General features: G+C 40.6%; 1 protein-coding gene across 2 annotated transcripts in view; it reads right to left on the bottom strand.

Moving 5' to 3' along the window:
* LTA4H (leukotriene A4 hydrolase) overlaps positions 1-16,651 on the bottom strand; it is a 31,417-nt gene extending 14,766 nt beyond the window's left edge. Inside the window, exons 1-9 of one of the 2 annotated variants that reach the window (XM_082739255.1) lie at positions 16,319-16,651; positions 10,617-10,747; positions 8,918-9,038; positions 7,244-7,312; positions 5,329-5,433; positions 4,301-4,353; positions 1,747-1,819; positions 1,141-1,281; positions 360-383 (exon numbers count right to left, since the gene is read on the bottom strand). In XM_082739255.1, coding sequence (XP_082595381.1) covers positions 360-383; positions 1,141-1,281; positions 1,747-1,819; positions 4,301-4,353; positions 5,329-5,433; positions 7,244-7,312; positions 8,918-9,038; positions 10,617-10,747; positions 16,319-16,477 — 876 coding nt within the window. In that variant the 5' untranslated portion in view covers positions 16,478-16,651. The remainder of the gene's footprint in view (positions 1-359; positions 384-1,140; positions 1,282-1,746; positions 1,820-4,300; positions 4,354-5,328; positions 5,434-7,243; positions 7,313-8,917; positions 9,039-10,616; positions 10,748-16,318) is intronic. The other variant, XM_082739256.1, reaches the window with a different exon arrangement.
* Between the last annotated feature and the right edge of the window lie 1,258 nt (positions 16,652-17,909).

The raw sequence follows: 17,909 nt of genomic DNA, 5'->3' as shown, positions 1-17,909 counted from the left end.
GTTCTTTCACTTCCACATTGTTCAATTTCTTTTTAACATCAACTGATATATTTAGGGAGTTAGTTGAGCAAACAAATCATCACTTAGCCAAAGACAAAAATATTTTAAAAATTAGAAACAAAAAGTTATTTAGAAAATATTAAATGGACACATCACTCCTTTAAAATGCATTTCATAAACATATGAAGAGATCAGACCATAAAATGTTATGACTTCTATTAAATCTGTTAATGTAACATCAACCCCCGAGTTATCTTTTATAACCGTATCTTCAGCATAACAATACAATGGGTATTTTAAAAATCAGCTGAATTCTTAGTTCTTTGAGGGTAAGACTGCAATAATAAATTTTAACTTACGTTGGAGAGTGACTTGTCTCCTGCCTAAAAAAGAAGAAAAGTACCTTAGTATTCAAATTACAGACTATATTTAAAAGACTGCCTACATCAGTATGTATTCTGACATTAATAGTGCACTGTATTTCTACTATCATACTCAAAGGGGTTCAAGACCAGAGTATGTTTTGGAAACGTAAAACCAAACATGCAGGACTAAAAAAAAAAAAGCATGACTCTTTCTCTCCCTCATCTGGGGAATTTTTCCAGGACCAGGAAGCCTAACATACATATCTCTAACTTACAGGAAATATTTCTCCTTCCATTTTTTAAATATCTGTTCTTATTTCCTTTATGTACCTTATTCTCGCCTAATTACCCACAGCATACTTAAGAAAAGTCTGCAGTGATTTAAAGTAACATACAAAGGCATATAAATTATATACTGTAGGTCTAATCCTTCCCTATACATGCTAAAGTGAGTTTTTGTTAGTTTTTTTTGACCCGTCCCCACATGCCAAGTGTAAATGGCCTAGTTTCTCTGTCTGGATACAGAATTTGTCCCTACATTGGTAGGGACAAATACACCTTTGGTTCTCGTCTCCCTAATGGCTAACTTATTTCCTTTTGATAAAATGAGATGACGAAAATAACCATAATAAGCAATATATCAGGAAGAGGAGTTATACAAATAAGAGAAAATACTGTTTAAAAAAAAAAAGATGATCAGGAGCCTAAGGCTCTTCACATCCAGCTATACGTGCGAGGAGAACTCAGCCGTGCATGCAGACAGGCTCACACTCACCAGCAGAGTGGGGGTTACGAACGTGAGGCAAGGATTCTCCATGCCGCCGTAAGGGAAGGACGGTGGGAGGACTAACAGGTCATACTGCCCCCATACATATGGTCCTCCCAGATCTTCTGCAATTTTAAGCATAGATTCGGTCTGGAAAATAACGCATATATATTTATGTGTCTTAGTCATTACAGGGATGAATTTCTTTAAAGTACATATTGCTTTCTATGAAGGTTATGAATTAAGGATGTTCCTTTCAAATAATAATGCAGAAAAAAAAAAAAGGTAGCAACTACAAAACCACATAGAATAAGAGATATTTGATTCTCTGACCACATCACTAAACACCATTCCATTTCATACTTTAAGTCTTTTTTTTTTAAGATTTTATTTTTATTTATCTGACAGACAGAGATCACAAGTAGGCAAAGAGAGTCAGGCAGAGAGAGAGGGAAACAGGCTCTCAATGCGGAGCTCGATCCCAGGACCCTGGAATCATGACCTGAGCCGAAGGCAGAGGCTTTAACCCACTGAGCCACCCAGGCACCGCCATACTTAAAAGTCTTAAATCTATTGTCTACCAGGATTATTAAAAAGGGTAACTCTATGACCAACCTCAGAAAATTCGTAAGCAGACTTTTCCACCTGCTCTTTCTCAGACCAAACCAACGTTCTTGGGCCAATTTGCCTGCAAAATTAAAAAGCTTAATAAAAATGAAGTTCAAGACACATTATTCATTTGGTTCTAGGAAAGAGCTAAAGTAGTATATAAAAACCCGACAGTAGTTAAGATTTACCATGTGCTCTGGGAGGAGGGGAGGTTTAACAGCTTCTCTGAGATACGGTCCACTGCTGTGTGCACACCAGAAAATACACAGCTCTCTGAGGAGGCACCGTCCGGGCCACATGAAAACAGAGATGTAAGGTGCCCCCGAAGATTAGCTAACTGGCTCTGGTAAGAACTTTGGGGATCCCCCAGTCAGGCTCAGTAAGGGGTTATTTGCTATATACTTAAAGGTTGAACACTCACAGAAGTAGAAACAAATAGAAAAAGAAAGAAATCCTGTCACATGCTAGAACATGGCTGAAGCTTGAGGGCATTATGCTGAGTAACAACCCAAGCCAGTCACAAAAGAACAAATACTCTGATTCCAATTAGGAGGTCTCTAAAGTGTTCAAACTCATAGAAACAGAGAGTAGAATGCTGGTTACCAAGGGCTAGAAGGAGGTGGAAATGGGAGTTGTTGTTTAAAGGGTACAGAGTTTCAGTTTTGCAAAATGAGAGTTCTGAAAATCTGTTTCCCGACAATGTGGATTTACTGGGCGATACTGACTACTGGGCCGTACCCGTAAAAATGGTTAAGAGAGTAAATTTTGTGGGATTTTTAGCCACAGTGTAAAACCAGAAGAAACAAATAAAAGTGCGTATCACTTACAAAGGACTAGAACACAAAAATATTTTTTTCATCTAAATTGCATCCTAAACATTTTCTGCGGAGCCAAACCCCAAACAAGATTTCACTGAGGTGTCGTGCCCCCAGAGAGGCAGTGGACTCTAGAGGAGCTGCTTCTCCAACTTTAATGTGCATTCTGATGATCCGGGGAGCTTGTTCATATGCAAATGTTGATTTAGTCGCTCTGGGATAGGACCCCAGAATTTGCACTTCTACCCAACTCGCAGGTGATGCCAAAGCTACCAGTCTCTGGAACCAGACTGGGCAGTGATGGTAACCAACCTGCTGTTAGCCAACAAATTTAATGAGAACCCCAAGTATGAGCTGCGTATGTCATTTTAAATTGCCCAGCGGCCACATGTGAAATAAGCAAAGTGGAAGCAGATGAAATCAATTTCAACAATACACTTTGTTTAACCCAATACATTCAAAGTAGTATCATTTCCAGATGTAATCAACATAAAAATTACCAATGATAGAGTTGATGTCCTTTTTTTCCTACCAAGTGTTTAGCAATCTAGTGTGTATTTCACACACATCGCAGGCCCCATGCGGTCAGCGGCTATCTAGCCTGATAGGGCACATGTTTGCGGCACAGGCTGCAAAGTCAGCCAGCCTAGATCCCGGTCCTGACCCTTCCTATCTGTTTGACCATGAGGTGGTTATTAATACTCACCGAGCATCAGTTCCTTTATCGGTCAGATGGGAAAAGCAATCCCATCTACTCCACGGAACTGGGGGGATTCCGTGCCCTGACGCTCGGGGGTCGGCACAGAATAAGCCTTTGTAATGGTCGGCACTCCGACAATTCCTAGAATCATCATCTAGTGAGTTTCCCGTAGGCTGGGAGCTTTACCTATATTGGGTCGGTTAATTCTCACAAAAATCCTTTGAGCTACATAGTATTCTTTCCAGCCGTTAGGAGAAGAAAAGGAAACTCAGAGGTGAGCTGCCCAAGGATGCTCATAGTAACTGCTTGGCTGGAGCTGGGTTCGCCTGACTTCTTGATCTTGTCCACATTTCTGGCAATTTAAAGAATGTAAGGCCTACCCATAGTCTTAATTTTCAGCTGTTTAGCAGTAAGACTTAGCAAAAAATTAAGAAGGAAGGGCACCTTAGCTATTGGTAAAATTTTAATAAAATATCTTTTATTTCTGTAACATTTATAGGCTTCCGTGTGCTTTTTAAAAAAATATTTATTTATTTGACAGAGATCACAAGCAGGCAGAGAGAAAGAGGGGGAAGCAGGCTCCCTGCTGAGGAGAGAGCCCGATGCAGGGCTCCATCTGAGGACCCTGAGATCATGACCTGAGCCAAAGGCAGAGGCTCAACCCACTGAGCCACCCAGGTGCCCCCTTCCAATTGCTTTAACGTTTCTTACCTCACTCGTTCAGGGAAAGAGAGATACTGCAATTTCAAGGTTGAGGAAATGGAAGTTAAGAGAAGTGACCAGTTCAAACTTCTATTAGAATCCAGATCTCTAACTAAAGGCAGAGCATGTTCACTCTGGAATACCCAGAAAAGCCGAACAGGGACTGGTAAAGACTTTTTTCATTTAAAATTCATTGTTATTTACATTTTATAATTAGATTTGAATTTTTCCAGCTTGATATCTTGTGATGTGCATAAATGAGCTGCTAGTTAATCCTGCCAGAGATTCAAGATACTTCAAGCTTAATCTTTTCATAAACCTCAAAATTTGTTCAAAAGCTCACCTGCTTTCTAAAGCTCCAACAACTAAAGCAATCAAGTAGCAGGGCATGGGCACCTAAAAGGAGCAACAAAACAAAACAAAACACACACACACGAATTAGTGCTTAGAAATGTTAGAGTAAGACAATCCATATTTAAATGTGAACTCCTTCTCAGATCTCACCGTTCTCATTTTTAGGGAGTTAAATAGTTCAAAATTGTGATGTAAAACATTTCAGAACATCTATTTCTCTTTTATTTTACTAGGAAAGGCAGTCTGATGTGAAAAACATGCCTGCACGTAATATTACCAGGTCTGTATCAAGCATTTCTCAAAAATTGGCCTATAAGAAGGAACTGTGCTTTTTTTCTAAAGTTTTTCGGGCTTTTCCTTGACGTGAAACAATTTTTTTACTTCCTTTTTTAAAAACCACTCCTGGTATATTTGAGAGATATATAAAATAATCCAGCAGTAAGAGGAAGCTGAAGGCTTGGGAGCCTGGAATCCCAGATGCTGGTTGGGAGCATAACTGTACTGTGGTTCAATTACATGTTCTGTTAAGAAGGTCAATTTTTAAAAAAAGCATGTGTAAACATACGCGATTCATTAAAGGTCAAAGATACAAGTCAAATTACCAGGTATATAGGAATCTTAACCTTAAGGACTGTAACAGAGTTGTTTTTTGTTTTGTTTTGTTTGTTTTGATCTAATGTAGCTCCTCTGTTTGTAAACACTAACCACAGGCCTGCCCTGCGGTAGGAGGGTGGGCAAAGTTCAAACAACAGAAAACCTGCTGCTGACTGTGATGAGAGAGAATGGGATCAGGCTCTGTGCCCGAGTTTGCTTATTCAACGACCCCTTTCTTTATTCCAACTCTGTGAATAGAGCCCAACATTTCACAAGCCCAAAAGAAAGGAAGAACACACAAGACCACAGAAGCTGCTTTCTAAGTTCTGAAATATTTCAAAAGCAATTTTGCTCTCTGGATAGGTAAAAGCTATTTGTAGTTCACCAGCAATGAAAACAAAAATGTAGGTCCTCAGATCTTACTTTTTGGCTGAATTTATAGATCTTCCTGCTTGGGTCTTCTGGGTCAGGTTCTTCTCCATCACGAATGGCGCTCATAAGTGCCACCAATTCTTTAGGGACAGATACCTAATCAAGAAGAGAAGTCATCTCCAGTTCCAAAGGAAACATTCTACGTATCCTTAATTATATGTGTAAAATAACAGATTTCCCCCTTCTTAACTATGCGATAGGCAGTGAGCCCAGTAAGTCTGGACTTAGCAGGTTTATAAATAAACTAGCAATAAATAAAACTGGCTTCTTTAAAAATGAATGTGAATTATCTATCCATTCATCCATCCATCCTAAGAGGATTTGGTAGAAACTAGATTAAAATTCCAGCTCTGCTACTTACTAACTGCATGGCCTTGGAAAATGACCTGCCTGAGCCTCAGTTTCTCCATCAAACAAGGGTAATAACCTCATCGGACTGCAGCAAAGAGTAAATTACGAAAGAACAATCCAGCAACCTTCTTGACAGGGCTGGCCACCTGTGTCCTCCTCCACACCCTCAAAACAGATTCACAAGGTTGTATACTCACTTTAGGACAGCGAATACAGTTTTGAACAGTTTTGTATTTAAACCATAAATTTGGAGTTACAAATCAAAGAGCTTTTTAAGGGTCATGACTGTGAGAAACTAAAAGTTATTGTCCAGAGCTGTGAAATAACTTTCTCTGGGAATTTGTTTGGAAAAGATGCTGACGGCGCAGAACTTCAGGTCATTTAAATATATACCCAAGCTCCACGATTCTGAAAGTTTTATTTCTAAAGAATGCTAGAATCAAGGACTAGCCCTTCAATATTAATGATCTAGCAAACATACATCCCGTGAAGTTCTAGACTTTCGTATTCTTCTTGCTTGGCCCAGTATTTAAAGTTATTTTGGAGGCAGACACAGATCAGAACTTCCAAAGCCAGTACTACAATAACCATAAATCTAAAGCTAAAAAGCACTCGAGAAATAATTTAGCTCTGCTTCCTCCCTTCGTTTAGGCAGTGGTGTGTTATACAGATGAGACAACTCCAGGTTTTGAGGTCATAAGACTTGCCCCGGGTCATGCAGTCAGTAAGTGGTAAAGAGTCCAAAACTGGAGATTCTTTGTCTCCGAGGATACAGTTTTCTACAGCACTATACATACTAGGTGTGGTTCGGTTGTGCAACGATCTTGGAATCAAGAAGCCCCCATAAAGACAGGTTGGTCCCCAATTCTATTTGCTTGGTCTGAGTAGGTCTGGCCTGGGACCTAGTATGTACATATGTAGGTAGGTATGTATTTAGTATCATTTATTTAGTTAGGACTTACTTATTATTATAGTCCTTTTTGTAAAACGATTAGCAGTACCTACAAGAATCAGGTGGAAACGTTCAGGTAAGTCTGCAATCTAAGCCTGTTAGGGAACCTAGACAGAGGTTCACATGGCTATAGAGTGCATTTCTAGAACCTATAATCCTACAAATGTTAATTTTTTAAAGTTAAAAGACATTGTCCCCAAATTTTTGTCTTGAGATCTGCTACTCTGAATTCCCTTTCAAATCAGAATAGTACCCATTTCCTCTTACTTTTTGGCTGAATTTATATATTTTAGAAATGTTCAAAACTGCCTTTAGAAAGAGAGATGCAGGGGCACCTGGCAGGCTCAGTCACTGGAGCGTGTGACTCTTGATCTCAGGGCTGTAAGTTCATGCCCCAAGTTGGGTGTAGAGATTACTTAAAAATAAAGTTTTTAAAATAGAGATGCAAAATGAGGTCCAGAGCTTCTTTGTTATATTTCATGTAGAATTTAATTAAATAAAATATTACTAACTATAAAAATCCAACTCTTAACTCTGCTTATCATTTATACCACATTTACTTATATGAGTCATTTAATTCGGTTAATAATTTGTGATACTTACCTCTGCACTGTAGGTTAATTTCACAGAAGGAGTGTCCTGGCAAGGAAGAATTGCTCTACAGTGGATGGCCTGGGAAGAGGGAGGGAAAAGAAAAAGCTATTCCCCTTTCTTATAGATCAAGTTGTTAAGAAATCATTAAAATTGTAGGACTGCCCTTAGACACGTTCTTTTTAAAAAATATGTCTCATATTTTTTCAGATCTTTTGAAGGAACAAAAATAGACTTGTGGATAGAAAAGTCTGATTTCCCATTTTGTTTTTTAAAATATTTTATTTATTTATTACTATTTATTTTTATTTATTTATTATTATTATTATTAGAGAGAGAGTGAGTACAAGCAGGCAGAGGCAGAGAGAGAAGCAGGCTCCCCACTGAGCAAGAAGCCTGATGCGGGACTCGATCCCATGACCCAGGGATCATGACCTGAGCCAAAGGCAATGGTATAACCAACTGAGCCACCCAGGCGCCCCTGATTTCCCATTTTAATGTACGGTCAGTCCTCACGATTCAGTTGAAGCATGAAGCAATGTCAAGCATTGTTTCTTGTTCTCTGCCCTGAGTAACAGCAGTGCTCAGTGAGATGCTGTTAGGGACCCCAAGGGAAAAAAGGGCTCTTTAGTGAAATAAAACTGAGAACCAAGCATACTACATTCCTGTCTTACAGAATCGTTTGGAGCATTAGCCTCCTGGAGACTGAAAAGACCCACAATAAAGAAACCTGTTTGAATTCTTACACTTGTTTTAACAGGAAACCATCTTGTTCTGGTTAGTTATTAACATCTAATGGGACGCCCCTGTTCTGAGAACTGCGTAGGGAGTGTTGCTGGAGGCCTGACATTCCAGTCTTGCAGCAAACTTTGAAAGTAAAAGTTAAGAAGAAAAGGAAGGAAAAGAACAGCCTTTCTCAATACCATCTAGATTCCTATTGACATTTGAGTCTAAGGTTGTGTCTATCACTTAGGAATACTGAGAGGATTAACTGTGCAAAGTACCTAATAAAAACTACAGTCAGTGTTTAATGAAATGAGTTCCTTTAATTGTAAATTATTTAATTACTAACAGAATTAGGTTTTTCCCCTTTTAGAAAGTAGTTTAATATGTATTACCCTTGTGACAGATTGTCTCTAATGATAGGATTCTTTATTCTTAGTTTTTAAAGAGGAAAAAAAAGAGAAATAGTTTAAATCGTACATTTAATGTTTACATAACATACACATTTGTTAAAGTATAAGGAAAATCTGGAAATGGCTGCATACCTATCTCAGTGATGGTTACTTCTGGGCAATAGTGTCTGCAGAAGATTGAAAAATCTGACCTTTCACTTTCCATTTCTTTACTGCTAACATTTTTCATAACCAGTACCTATTACTTTCATCTTATTAATTTTTTCCTTTCTATTTTATAATGATTTCTTGAGTGCCCACTCAGGAAATAGAACCTAGACAGTCCACTTTAAGTGGACATGATTTCAAACTGAAGGGCGTTTCATTTTAAAAGTGATTTATGAATGTGTTAATAATGAGGTATCAGTGAAAATGCATATCATTTTTAGAACATAAATTAAAACGCTGTCTTAGGGAAGACCCGAGTATCCATAAGACCACTGTCCACTTTGCTTCAGTAAACTGTGCTGGGAGTTTTTTTGTACAACAAATCATTCCAGATCTTTTTTACCTGGCACTGACTAAAGAGATAGGGGTGTTCCTTCCCAGAAGTTTGTTCAGGAGTGAGCCACTGAAGAGCCGAAGACTTTGGAGAGGTCTCAAAAGAGATTTCTATAACGACTTCTTGATTTCTGTAGGCAACAAACAAATACATTAGTAGAGTATAATTCAATCTAACAAGTTTGAATTCATAACACAAAGACTAAATGGTATAGATAATAATTTATAAGGTCTTGTTACTGATGGCGAGTCAGCTGTAGGAATGTCGGGTCCTCAGCATCCTACCTGATGCCTGCCTCTGGCTGCCTTCTACGCTATTGCTCTAAGTGCTTCGGAAGACCTAACAGGGACCGATATTCGTCAATAACACCACTGTGTGTCACACACTTTGCACCTGTGGTATCACACGATCTTTCATGACAGCGAGAAAGTGGAAGAAAGAAGCATGACACAGAGTAGTACTGGTCTGCAAACGGGTATGGGACTGGTCAAGAAATGGAGAGTAAGCATTTAGAAGCTTTTAGAGTCACTTTTATGTCTGTAGAATCTAGGGATCAAAAATGGGCGCTTGCTTTTAATCTTTTCTTTCTAGTAACTCACTTTTATTGCATTGTGTAAAAAAATGGGTCTGTGACAGATTGGAAATAACAAGAACTGGTCCTTGGCCCCAGAGTTTGAGCAGCACCAATAATGAGGAAATAGCAAAGAGCAAGGGAGAGGAGCGGCGTGCCTGTGTGTGAATCCTGACTCTGCCACCTACTGGTGGTGCTGGGAACTGGACAAATGACTTGGCCACTCTGTGCCGTGGTTCTTGATCTGTAGAATGGGGTCAGTAAGTGTGGGTGTTTCCCTTTTTTTTTTTATTTTTCTTTTTTTTAAGATTTTATTTATTTTATCTGAGAGAGAAAGAGAGCACGAGAGAGAATGAGAATGAGCAGGGTGCCCCATGTGGGGCTGGATGCCAGGATCCTGGGATCATGACCTGAGCTGAAGGCAGACACTTAATGCTTAACTGACTGAGCCACCCAGGCAGCCTGCCCATCACTTTCTTAAACAGAAAGAGAAGGCATGAAAACATTGGCCTTTGAAAGGTGGGGTCGATCACCTTTGTTTTAGGCCGATGGTTTTCTACCCTTTTTTCCCTTCCTAATTTATCGAGGAGTGGAATATACTCCTAATATGACAATTGTGGCTGCCTCTTTCTTGAGTAAGTTACTTTATTTCTCTGAAGTTCCCATTCCTCATCTGTAAAATGGAAATCAAACCGCAAAGGGCTACCATAAGAATTAGAAAAAGGAATATGTCTAAGGCATTAGCTTAAGATTGGTATACAGAAGCCATTCTATGTATGTCATTGTCATTATCCCACTAATAACAGTGGCCAGCCTTTGGGGAAAAAGTGAAAACTGCAGCTTGGAAGGGCTTCCCAGATCCTGAAATGCCTCCTCAAGATGGCATGATCCCATCATCACTCTAGATCACTCCCATGATCAGTAAAGAAGTAACAGTTATCAAAAGTCCTATTCTTGAGAATTTCTTTAGAGTCTTAAGAACATATAATTTTCACTATAAGCTTTAATCTGAACAGATCAGTAAGAGCACCAATTACTGCATACACACAAACTAGAAATAGGAAAAGAAAACTGTCTAAATTAAAAACATTTTTCTCCATCATTTAGTTATATAAAAGAAAAGGATAACATTCATACTTGCTCAGAGCAATAGGAAGAGAGATTTCCATTGGTGATCCTTTGTAACTTTGTCTTTCTCCAAGAGTATATTTGACTTCTTGTCCATTGATGACTGCTTTTTCTATCGTGAGGTCCTTTGTATCCAAGGTCTAGAATTAAGTTAGTATTTTTAAATGATAAGAAAATTGCTTAGTATATACTAGAGAAAAGTAATATTAGATAGAGGTTAACTATAATGATTACAGAATAGAACTAGTTGCTCATAGAAAGTAAAATAGAGTGAAATTACAAAAATTAAAGGAGCCAAATATTAGTGTAGGTCCCATCTCTTGGGACTCTATGCTTCCTGAAAGATTTTTCATTCTAAAGTTTGCATATATGTATAAATGATAATTAGGTAATTCTGGGATAATCACATAAATTTAAGGTTTTAAATATAAGTCTAATCTAACTTAGAATGTATTTGTTCCTGTCTCCTAAAACAACTTCTCTGCCAAAAAAAAAAAAATCTATAACTTAAGTTTCTTTCATCAAGAATCCTTGATGTATCTTATCATATATTTCTTCCTAGAATTCATAGAGTCCAGCTCCTATGTACTTTCATATATCCGAAATTTAAAACAAGCCTTGGCACTCATTAGGCAGATAAGTGGGCTGTACATCACCGTTATGTATATAGAAAAAGCCTGACCTGGTGTGCCAAGTCCAACTGAAAGACCTATGGAAAACTGAGAGCCTATCTACTTGCTGTGGCCCATTAAGGACAGTTAAGGACTGTCCTGCTTTACGCGGCAGAGGAGTGGCAGCGAGCATCTGAGTGTTTTCCATCCCCCAAATCCTCTAAGCCCTAGAGACCATACCTTTCACTTTCTCTCAACTCATCTCTTGTTTTAGAATTTTCAATCTTCCTGTGCTGCAAGACTGCTTCCAAACAACCTAAACACGGCTTCCATTTTACGTTTAAAACTTCTCTTGATCCTTCTGCCCTGATAACTATTCATCCCTTTCTTAAACTCCATGGGCAACCTGTGGCTGCTGTTTCCACGTCTTCATCAATCTCTCCTCCTTCCCTCTCTTCAGGCTGGCTTGCAGCAACTCTGCTACTGAAAGGGCAGGGCATGCCCCCTGATCAAGAGGTCTTCTCTGCTCGGTCATTTGGATCTCCATCCCATCATAGCCCTTATGGGCCACATCATCTGTTTGAAGTCCTTTCCATGGCTTCTTTGACTTTACACATAAATGGTTTTCTTACTCATCTAATGCTATCCCCCACGCCCGACTCCTTTCTAGCTAAAAATGGGTTTGTCCCAATGTTCTAGCCTCAATCCCTTGATTTTTTAAAAAAAGATTTAATTTATTTATTTGACAGAGAACGTGAGCAGGGGGAGGGACAGAGGGAGAAGCAGGCTCCCTGCTGAGCAGGGAGGCCCCTGTGTGGGGCTCTCATCCCCGGACCCTGGGACCCTCTCGTTCAAGTTAGGTAATTGCACGATAAGCTCAGGAAAAGTCACAGCGGCAATCATTAATTTGATTCCCACCTCTCTACAGTCAGCAGTATTTGGGCGAAAAGAAATCTCCATTCTGTTTGTTTTTGTTTTAAAAGCACCTAAATTTGTTCGGGGTCCCACCTGTTTCCCTCTGATAGGTAATTATTCCTTTTGGGTTAACTTTCTCTCAGGGGTACCTCAACGATTGCTATTCTAAATTAGTAGAACTGACTTAGCTTCTTGCACTTGCATATTCAGAATATTTGGTTTTATTAGGTTTACATCTTATTAAGAATAGGGTTCCTCCTTTTGCCCTTCATATTCCAGGATCTATTTCTGGCTATCGGACTTATTTTAGAAACTTGATTACAATATCTATGTCTGTAACTTCTCATGTTTATACTACTCTTATAACCACAGGATGAATCAACTGACTCATTTCCCAGAGGGGCATATGTGATTATCTGTATTGCCTAAACTGTTCTAATCTAATCAGAAATCAGAAGGGCCAGATTAGGGTGCCTGGGTGGCTCTGTGGGTTAAGCCTCTGCCTACAGCTCAGGTCGTGATCTCAGGGTCCTCGGATCAAGGCCTGAATCAGGCTCTCTCCTCAGTAGGGAGCCTGCTTCTCCCTCTCTCTCTGCCTACTTAGGATCTCTCTTGCTGTCAAATAAATAAATAAAATCTTAAAAAGAAGAATTGAAAGCAGGGACTCGAACACATATTAAAAACAAGAACAAAAACAAAAAACGGAAGAGCCAGATTATTGTCTTGTCTATTTTTTAAAAATCTTTTCAAATCCTCCATACTTATTAGGCAGTCCAAATCTCTCCTATAGCATTTACTGTACCACATTAGAATGGTATGTGTTTTCTATTAGACACAGGATGTTACTTAGGCTTGCATTTCCAGAGTTTAGCACAGTGCCTGAAAAAATCGTAGGTATCAATTCATGCATTAAGCAAATCCTGAGCCAAGGGAATAGAGAAAAATGCACTGTTAAAGCTGTGTATTGCCAAGTCTTAACCTCAACTATCACTCTCAAATAACTTAAGAAATTCCTCTTCAAATTTCACTAATAAATGTTATTAAACAATTGATCAAAAACAGTGATAGAAAAAAAAGAAAACTGGGTAGCTGAAAAGTTGGAACTAGTACTTTTCAACAAAGTTTCACTGAATACCAACTATATATGTAAGGCCGAGATACCATATGTAGTTACAGGAAACAGACCTGCCAACAGTAGGAAGTTACTAGGGATATAATTTACTGTTTCTCACAGTATCCTCTTTGAATAACATCCCAAAAAACACTTCTACTTCTAAGCAGCTGGCTAATTGCCATGGAATATATAACTAATTCCCTTTTTGCACAGGCTACTGGGAAGCTCCAAGAAAGCCTCCCAACCCACTTCTTTTTCCCTTGGGCCATGTGTTTCGTTTTCCTGATCCTTATTCTCTCTTCCTCTGAATTCTTAAGTTATTTTTAATTATACTGTATATGTTGTTTTAAACAGACTGAAATTCTTTCTGTAACAAAGCATGGCTTAAATAAAAAAGCTTTAGTCCTCAGTATTATGTCTCTATTTACATTTTCTGTTATTTGCAGGGTGCTGCAATTTTTTAAAAATGGTCTTTTTAAAAAATTGCAGCACCCTGCAAAGTTTGGTTTTGATTTTGGTTTTGAAACCAAAATCAAAACCAAACTTGAATTTCGTTTCCAGCTCAGCCATTTACGTAGTGAACACTAGAGGGTTTGCAGTCAGAAAGATCTGTGTTCACTTCATGGCTTCTGCTACTTACTAGTATATGATCTTGGCCAAGACATTAAAACCTCTTTGAGCCACCAGCTGACAGAACTAAAAACGTTGCAAACTTCAATAAAAGAAACAAATGCTTGGAAGTTATCACCAAAGAATACTGAACTTGAGCACAAATAACCCAAACTTCAAAAGGATTTTTAGAAAAGCTGGGATTAAGTCCTAGTAGAGCTCCTTCAACATTTCGCCGACTTCAAGGACTTCAAGAATGGAGACAGCAAGGCACTGAATGTCCTCACCAAGCACTGCTACTAGGTCCTCTCTATTGGTGGTGGTGAGGTATGGTGTTTTCTCACTTTCAAGACACTGTTAGCACTATTATTAGTGTGGCCCATATTAAGGTTTAGGCACTGCACTCTAACTCAATTCATCCACTAGTTCATCAAACTTTTTGAGTGTCCTCCACATGGCAGGTGCCACACTAAGAACCTGATAGAGCCATGAAACATAGTCCTACCTTCAAGAGACTGTATTCTAGTGAAGGAAAGAAGCTGAATTTGAAGAAATAAAACCAAACTCTTGGCCTCAAGTTGTCATTACAAATAAGCAAACAATTAAAAACAGATGTCACTCTACCAAACTAGCCTTCCTTGTATAAAATCTAACATTATTATCATTCTAGGCTCTAATTTACCAAACAAACATGCCACCCAGACATCATGATTTGAAAGTCTTCTCTCAAGATTTGGGGAATGCAAAAACAATGGGCAGCTTTGAGATTAGGACATTGAAGGCACATTCTTTTCAAAATTTAGGCATCTTGTTCCTTGCTTCCTCAAGGATCAGAGTTAAACCTTTATTTTTACAAAACAGGTGAGTGTGCAAGGTCATACTAAATAGTAATAAACTATCAAAATCTACTTTCTTATAATAAAAAGGGAAATCTCATTGAGATGGGACTTTGTCCAATCCTGCCTGGCAAAGCTGCCTGCAATGAAAGATAGCATGGTACTTCAAGTTGACCAAAGTACAACCTATAGGGAAATGGTTATCTTCTTGCTTGTAATACCTTATTTTCTTCCTTGTAGTGCTTTTGGTGATTAAATATCAACACATAGGTGAGTTGACCAACTTTTCAAATTGGCATTAGTCTAGCAAGATGTTAAAGGACAAAGAGTAGTTTACCTGGTCTATTAGTTCATATTAATGAACTCAGAATACACGCCTATGACCCAAGGAGTCAAGAGAACCACCGCTTCTTATCTAAACTTCTAATTATGCCCAATTAATTGACCCCACTGGTTTCCCACCACCAAGCCTCTGACATTCAGTGATTAGGTTGCTTATGGCCTGCTTAAGTAGATATCACAATGCTCTATGCACCACACACTGTGGCTGGTCTTTCGCTGTCCCTCTTATTTCCAAAATTCTCACCTATGAAATCCTTCAGGTGAAAGGTACAATTAAATACTACCACTTTGAGTAAGAACACTGAAAACAGGTTATGTTGTACAGAGAAAATAATTTAATAACATTCCAAAAATCTAAACAAGTTTTTCATCACTGAAGTGGCTTAGCGATGTTGCAGAAGTGTATTTCTAAGAAGTGCAATAATTACTCGCTCCTTGAAACCAGGTATGTAATACACTGTATTGAGATATGCTTAGAAAGCCTGAATGGCCCACCCTCATTACATTAACAGAAGAGAAGGGTGATAAAGGTACAAGGGCCACCACACTGGGGAAAAAAAGAGCCGCACCTAGAGTTAGCAGAGACTGAAAGTATCAAAGCAGGGGAGAGGGGTTTGAGAATGGGTGGTAGAGAGGCTGAGGGCAGACTCCGATGGGTCGAGGGGTACTATCCTGCATTAGTGCGGGTTGAAATAAGGTGCCTGGGAGGAAAGGGTCGGATCAACATCGACAGGGCATTCGGTCTGAGACTTAGAAGAGACGATGGCCTGAGGAAGAGGAAGGTGGGCTGGGGACTGGAAGAAATTCGGGGCCTGAGAGTTCTGGGCTGCAGGCCCAGGAAATGGGGAGGCCACAGGGGGCTCAGCGCTGGGAACGAGGAGAGCGGGGGAGGGAGGTTTCGGGCTAAAATGAAGCCTGAAGCTGGAAGAGGGCAGGACGTGGATTGCGGGGCTAGGATGTGCCTCAGGGCTGAGGAGGGGAGACTGGCGAGTGGGGTGCAGGAGGGGTCACTGAGCTGTATGCAGCGGGTGACGAAGGGATGCAGAGACAGAAGCGGGGTTGGGAGGAGGCGATATAGGGTGAGTGGGGGCCGAGGAAGGGGAGGCTGAGAAATGAGTGAGGGTGAAAGGGAGGTGCGGAATAATGAGCTGCGGGCTGCGGAGGGGCACCGAGGGATGCGCGCCGCAGACCCGAACGTGGGGCTGGGAAGGGGCGGCAGCGGGGTGAGGGACGAGAAGCGGGCGGCCGGGGAGAGGCGGGCACTGGGCGCGCGTCCCACCGTACCAGGCTTCGCAGATTGTCCTCCTGAGACTGCACCGTGAGCGCGGCGGTGCCGGTGAGCACCCGGCGGGTAAAGTCGACGCTGCAGCGCAGGTGCAGGTGCTTGGTTCGGCAGACCGAAGCCGGAGAGGCCAAGGAGCACGTATCCACTACCTCGGGCATGGCTCTGGGGAGTCTCTCCGCACGCGGATGCGCACCCTAAAACCAGACTGCCAGACTACTCGACTGGGAGGTGGAGGAGAGAAGGAGGGAGGTGAAGAAGAGCAAGACCGACTCGTGGCGCCCGCCGGGAAGGGAAGTTTCGTAAAGTAAGAGAAGAGCGAGGTGTAGCGTGGACGGAACTACAAGTTCCGTGGTGCAGCGCGAGAAGGAGTGCGCTTTGCTTGCTGGGAGGGGGTGTGTGTGTGTGGAGGGGAGCTGAGAGGACTGAGTGCATTCCTGAAAGGGGAGGAGGAGGAAGAGGAGGGGAGTGGGGGCAGCCGGAGGATGGGTGGGCCGACGGAAGTGAGCAGAAGTGCAACGGGGAGAACAACTGGATCCTTCCATTTCAGTTTCGTTCGACTTTGGTGGACGTTGCAGTAACAATGCAAGAATGTCAGAAGCTTTGATGGCAGCCAATAGTGAGGGCGGGGGAGGGTGATAAGCAATAAAACCCTTGTCGGAGGTGCGGCTGCTGTGTGGTTCCTCGTTAGTATAGTGGTGAGTATCCCCGCCTGTCACGCGGGAGACCGGGGTTCGATTCCCCGACGGGGAGACACCAAGGAAGTTTTGTTTTAATGACAATGCAACAAACCGTGATGTAAGTATTTCTCCCAGCATTTTAAAAGTTAATATGAAAGAAAGAAAGTCAAATGAATTATCAACGTTACATTTATTTAAGAGTTGTTTCATTACTGGTTTGCCATGTTGGCAACCCAACATATGCTAAACTGTGTCAGTTCAACAAATTTTTCTTTATTGCTACTTATTTATGTACATTTCCAGGCCCTGGAGAGCAAAAACGGAATAAGCCAATATTCCCATTTTAGAAACCTAGGAAGGTCATTTCAATATACTGTAATGAGAGAATTCTGTTATAGGAGTATGTGTTGGTGGCAACACTGGAGTGCCGAGCTGGGACATCTAGCTCAGCTCTGGGGCCCTTTCAGAAGGTGAGGAAGGGTTGAAGAATGATTTGTTTTGGGGATGGGACCTCAGAGTTGAAGCTGTAGAGACTGGAAGAGGGCAGGCCTCAGAAGACTTGAAACAGTTGGATCTTTAATCCTGAATTCATGAATGGGGGGCCTCCTGAAGAATTTTAAAGACATGAGGAACATGGTCAGAGTCATGTCATCCAGAGAACACTGGTAGTTTATTCGGAGAATGGATAGGAGTTATCAAAACCAGAAGCAGGTGAGTTAGGAAACTGTTAATAGTCCAGGAAGAAGATGTGGTGGCCTCACATAGGGAATAAGTAAAGATAGAGAAAAGGAGGGGAATGGAAGGAATATTTAAGAGATAAATGGATACACAGATTAAGAAGCCTAAGATGATTCTCAGATTTTTGACTCTGGTGTGTGGGCAATCATTAACCAGAGACAGAGACCATCTGAAG

The sequence above is a fragment of the Mustela nivalis genome (genome assembly GCF_964662115.1).
Source record: "Mustela nivalis genome assembly, chromosome: 7".
Taxonomy (NCBI): Eukaryota; Metazoa; Chordata; class Mammalia; order Carnivora; family Mustelidae; genus Mustela; species Mustela nivalis.
The sequence above is the reverse complement of the archived record's forward strand: the minus strand, read 5'-3'. Positions and strand labels throughout refer to the sequence as shown.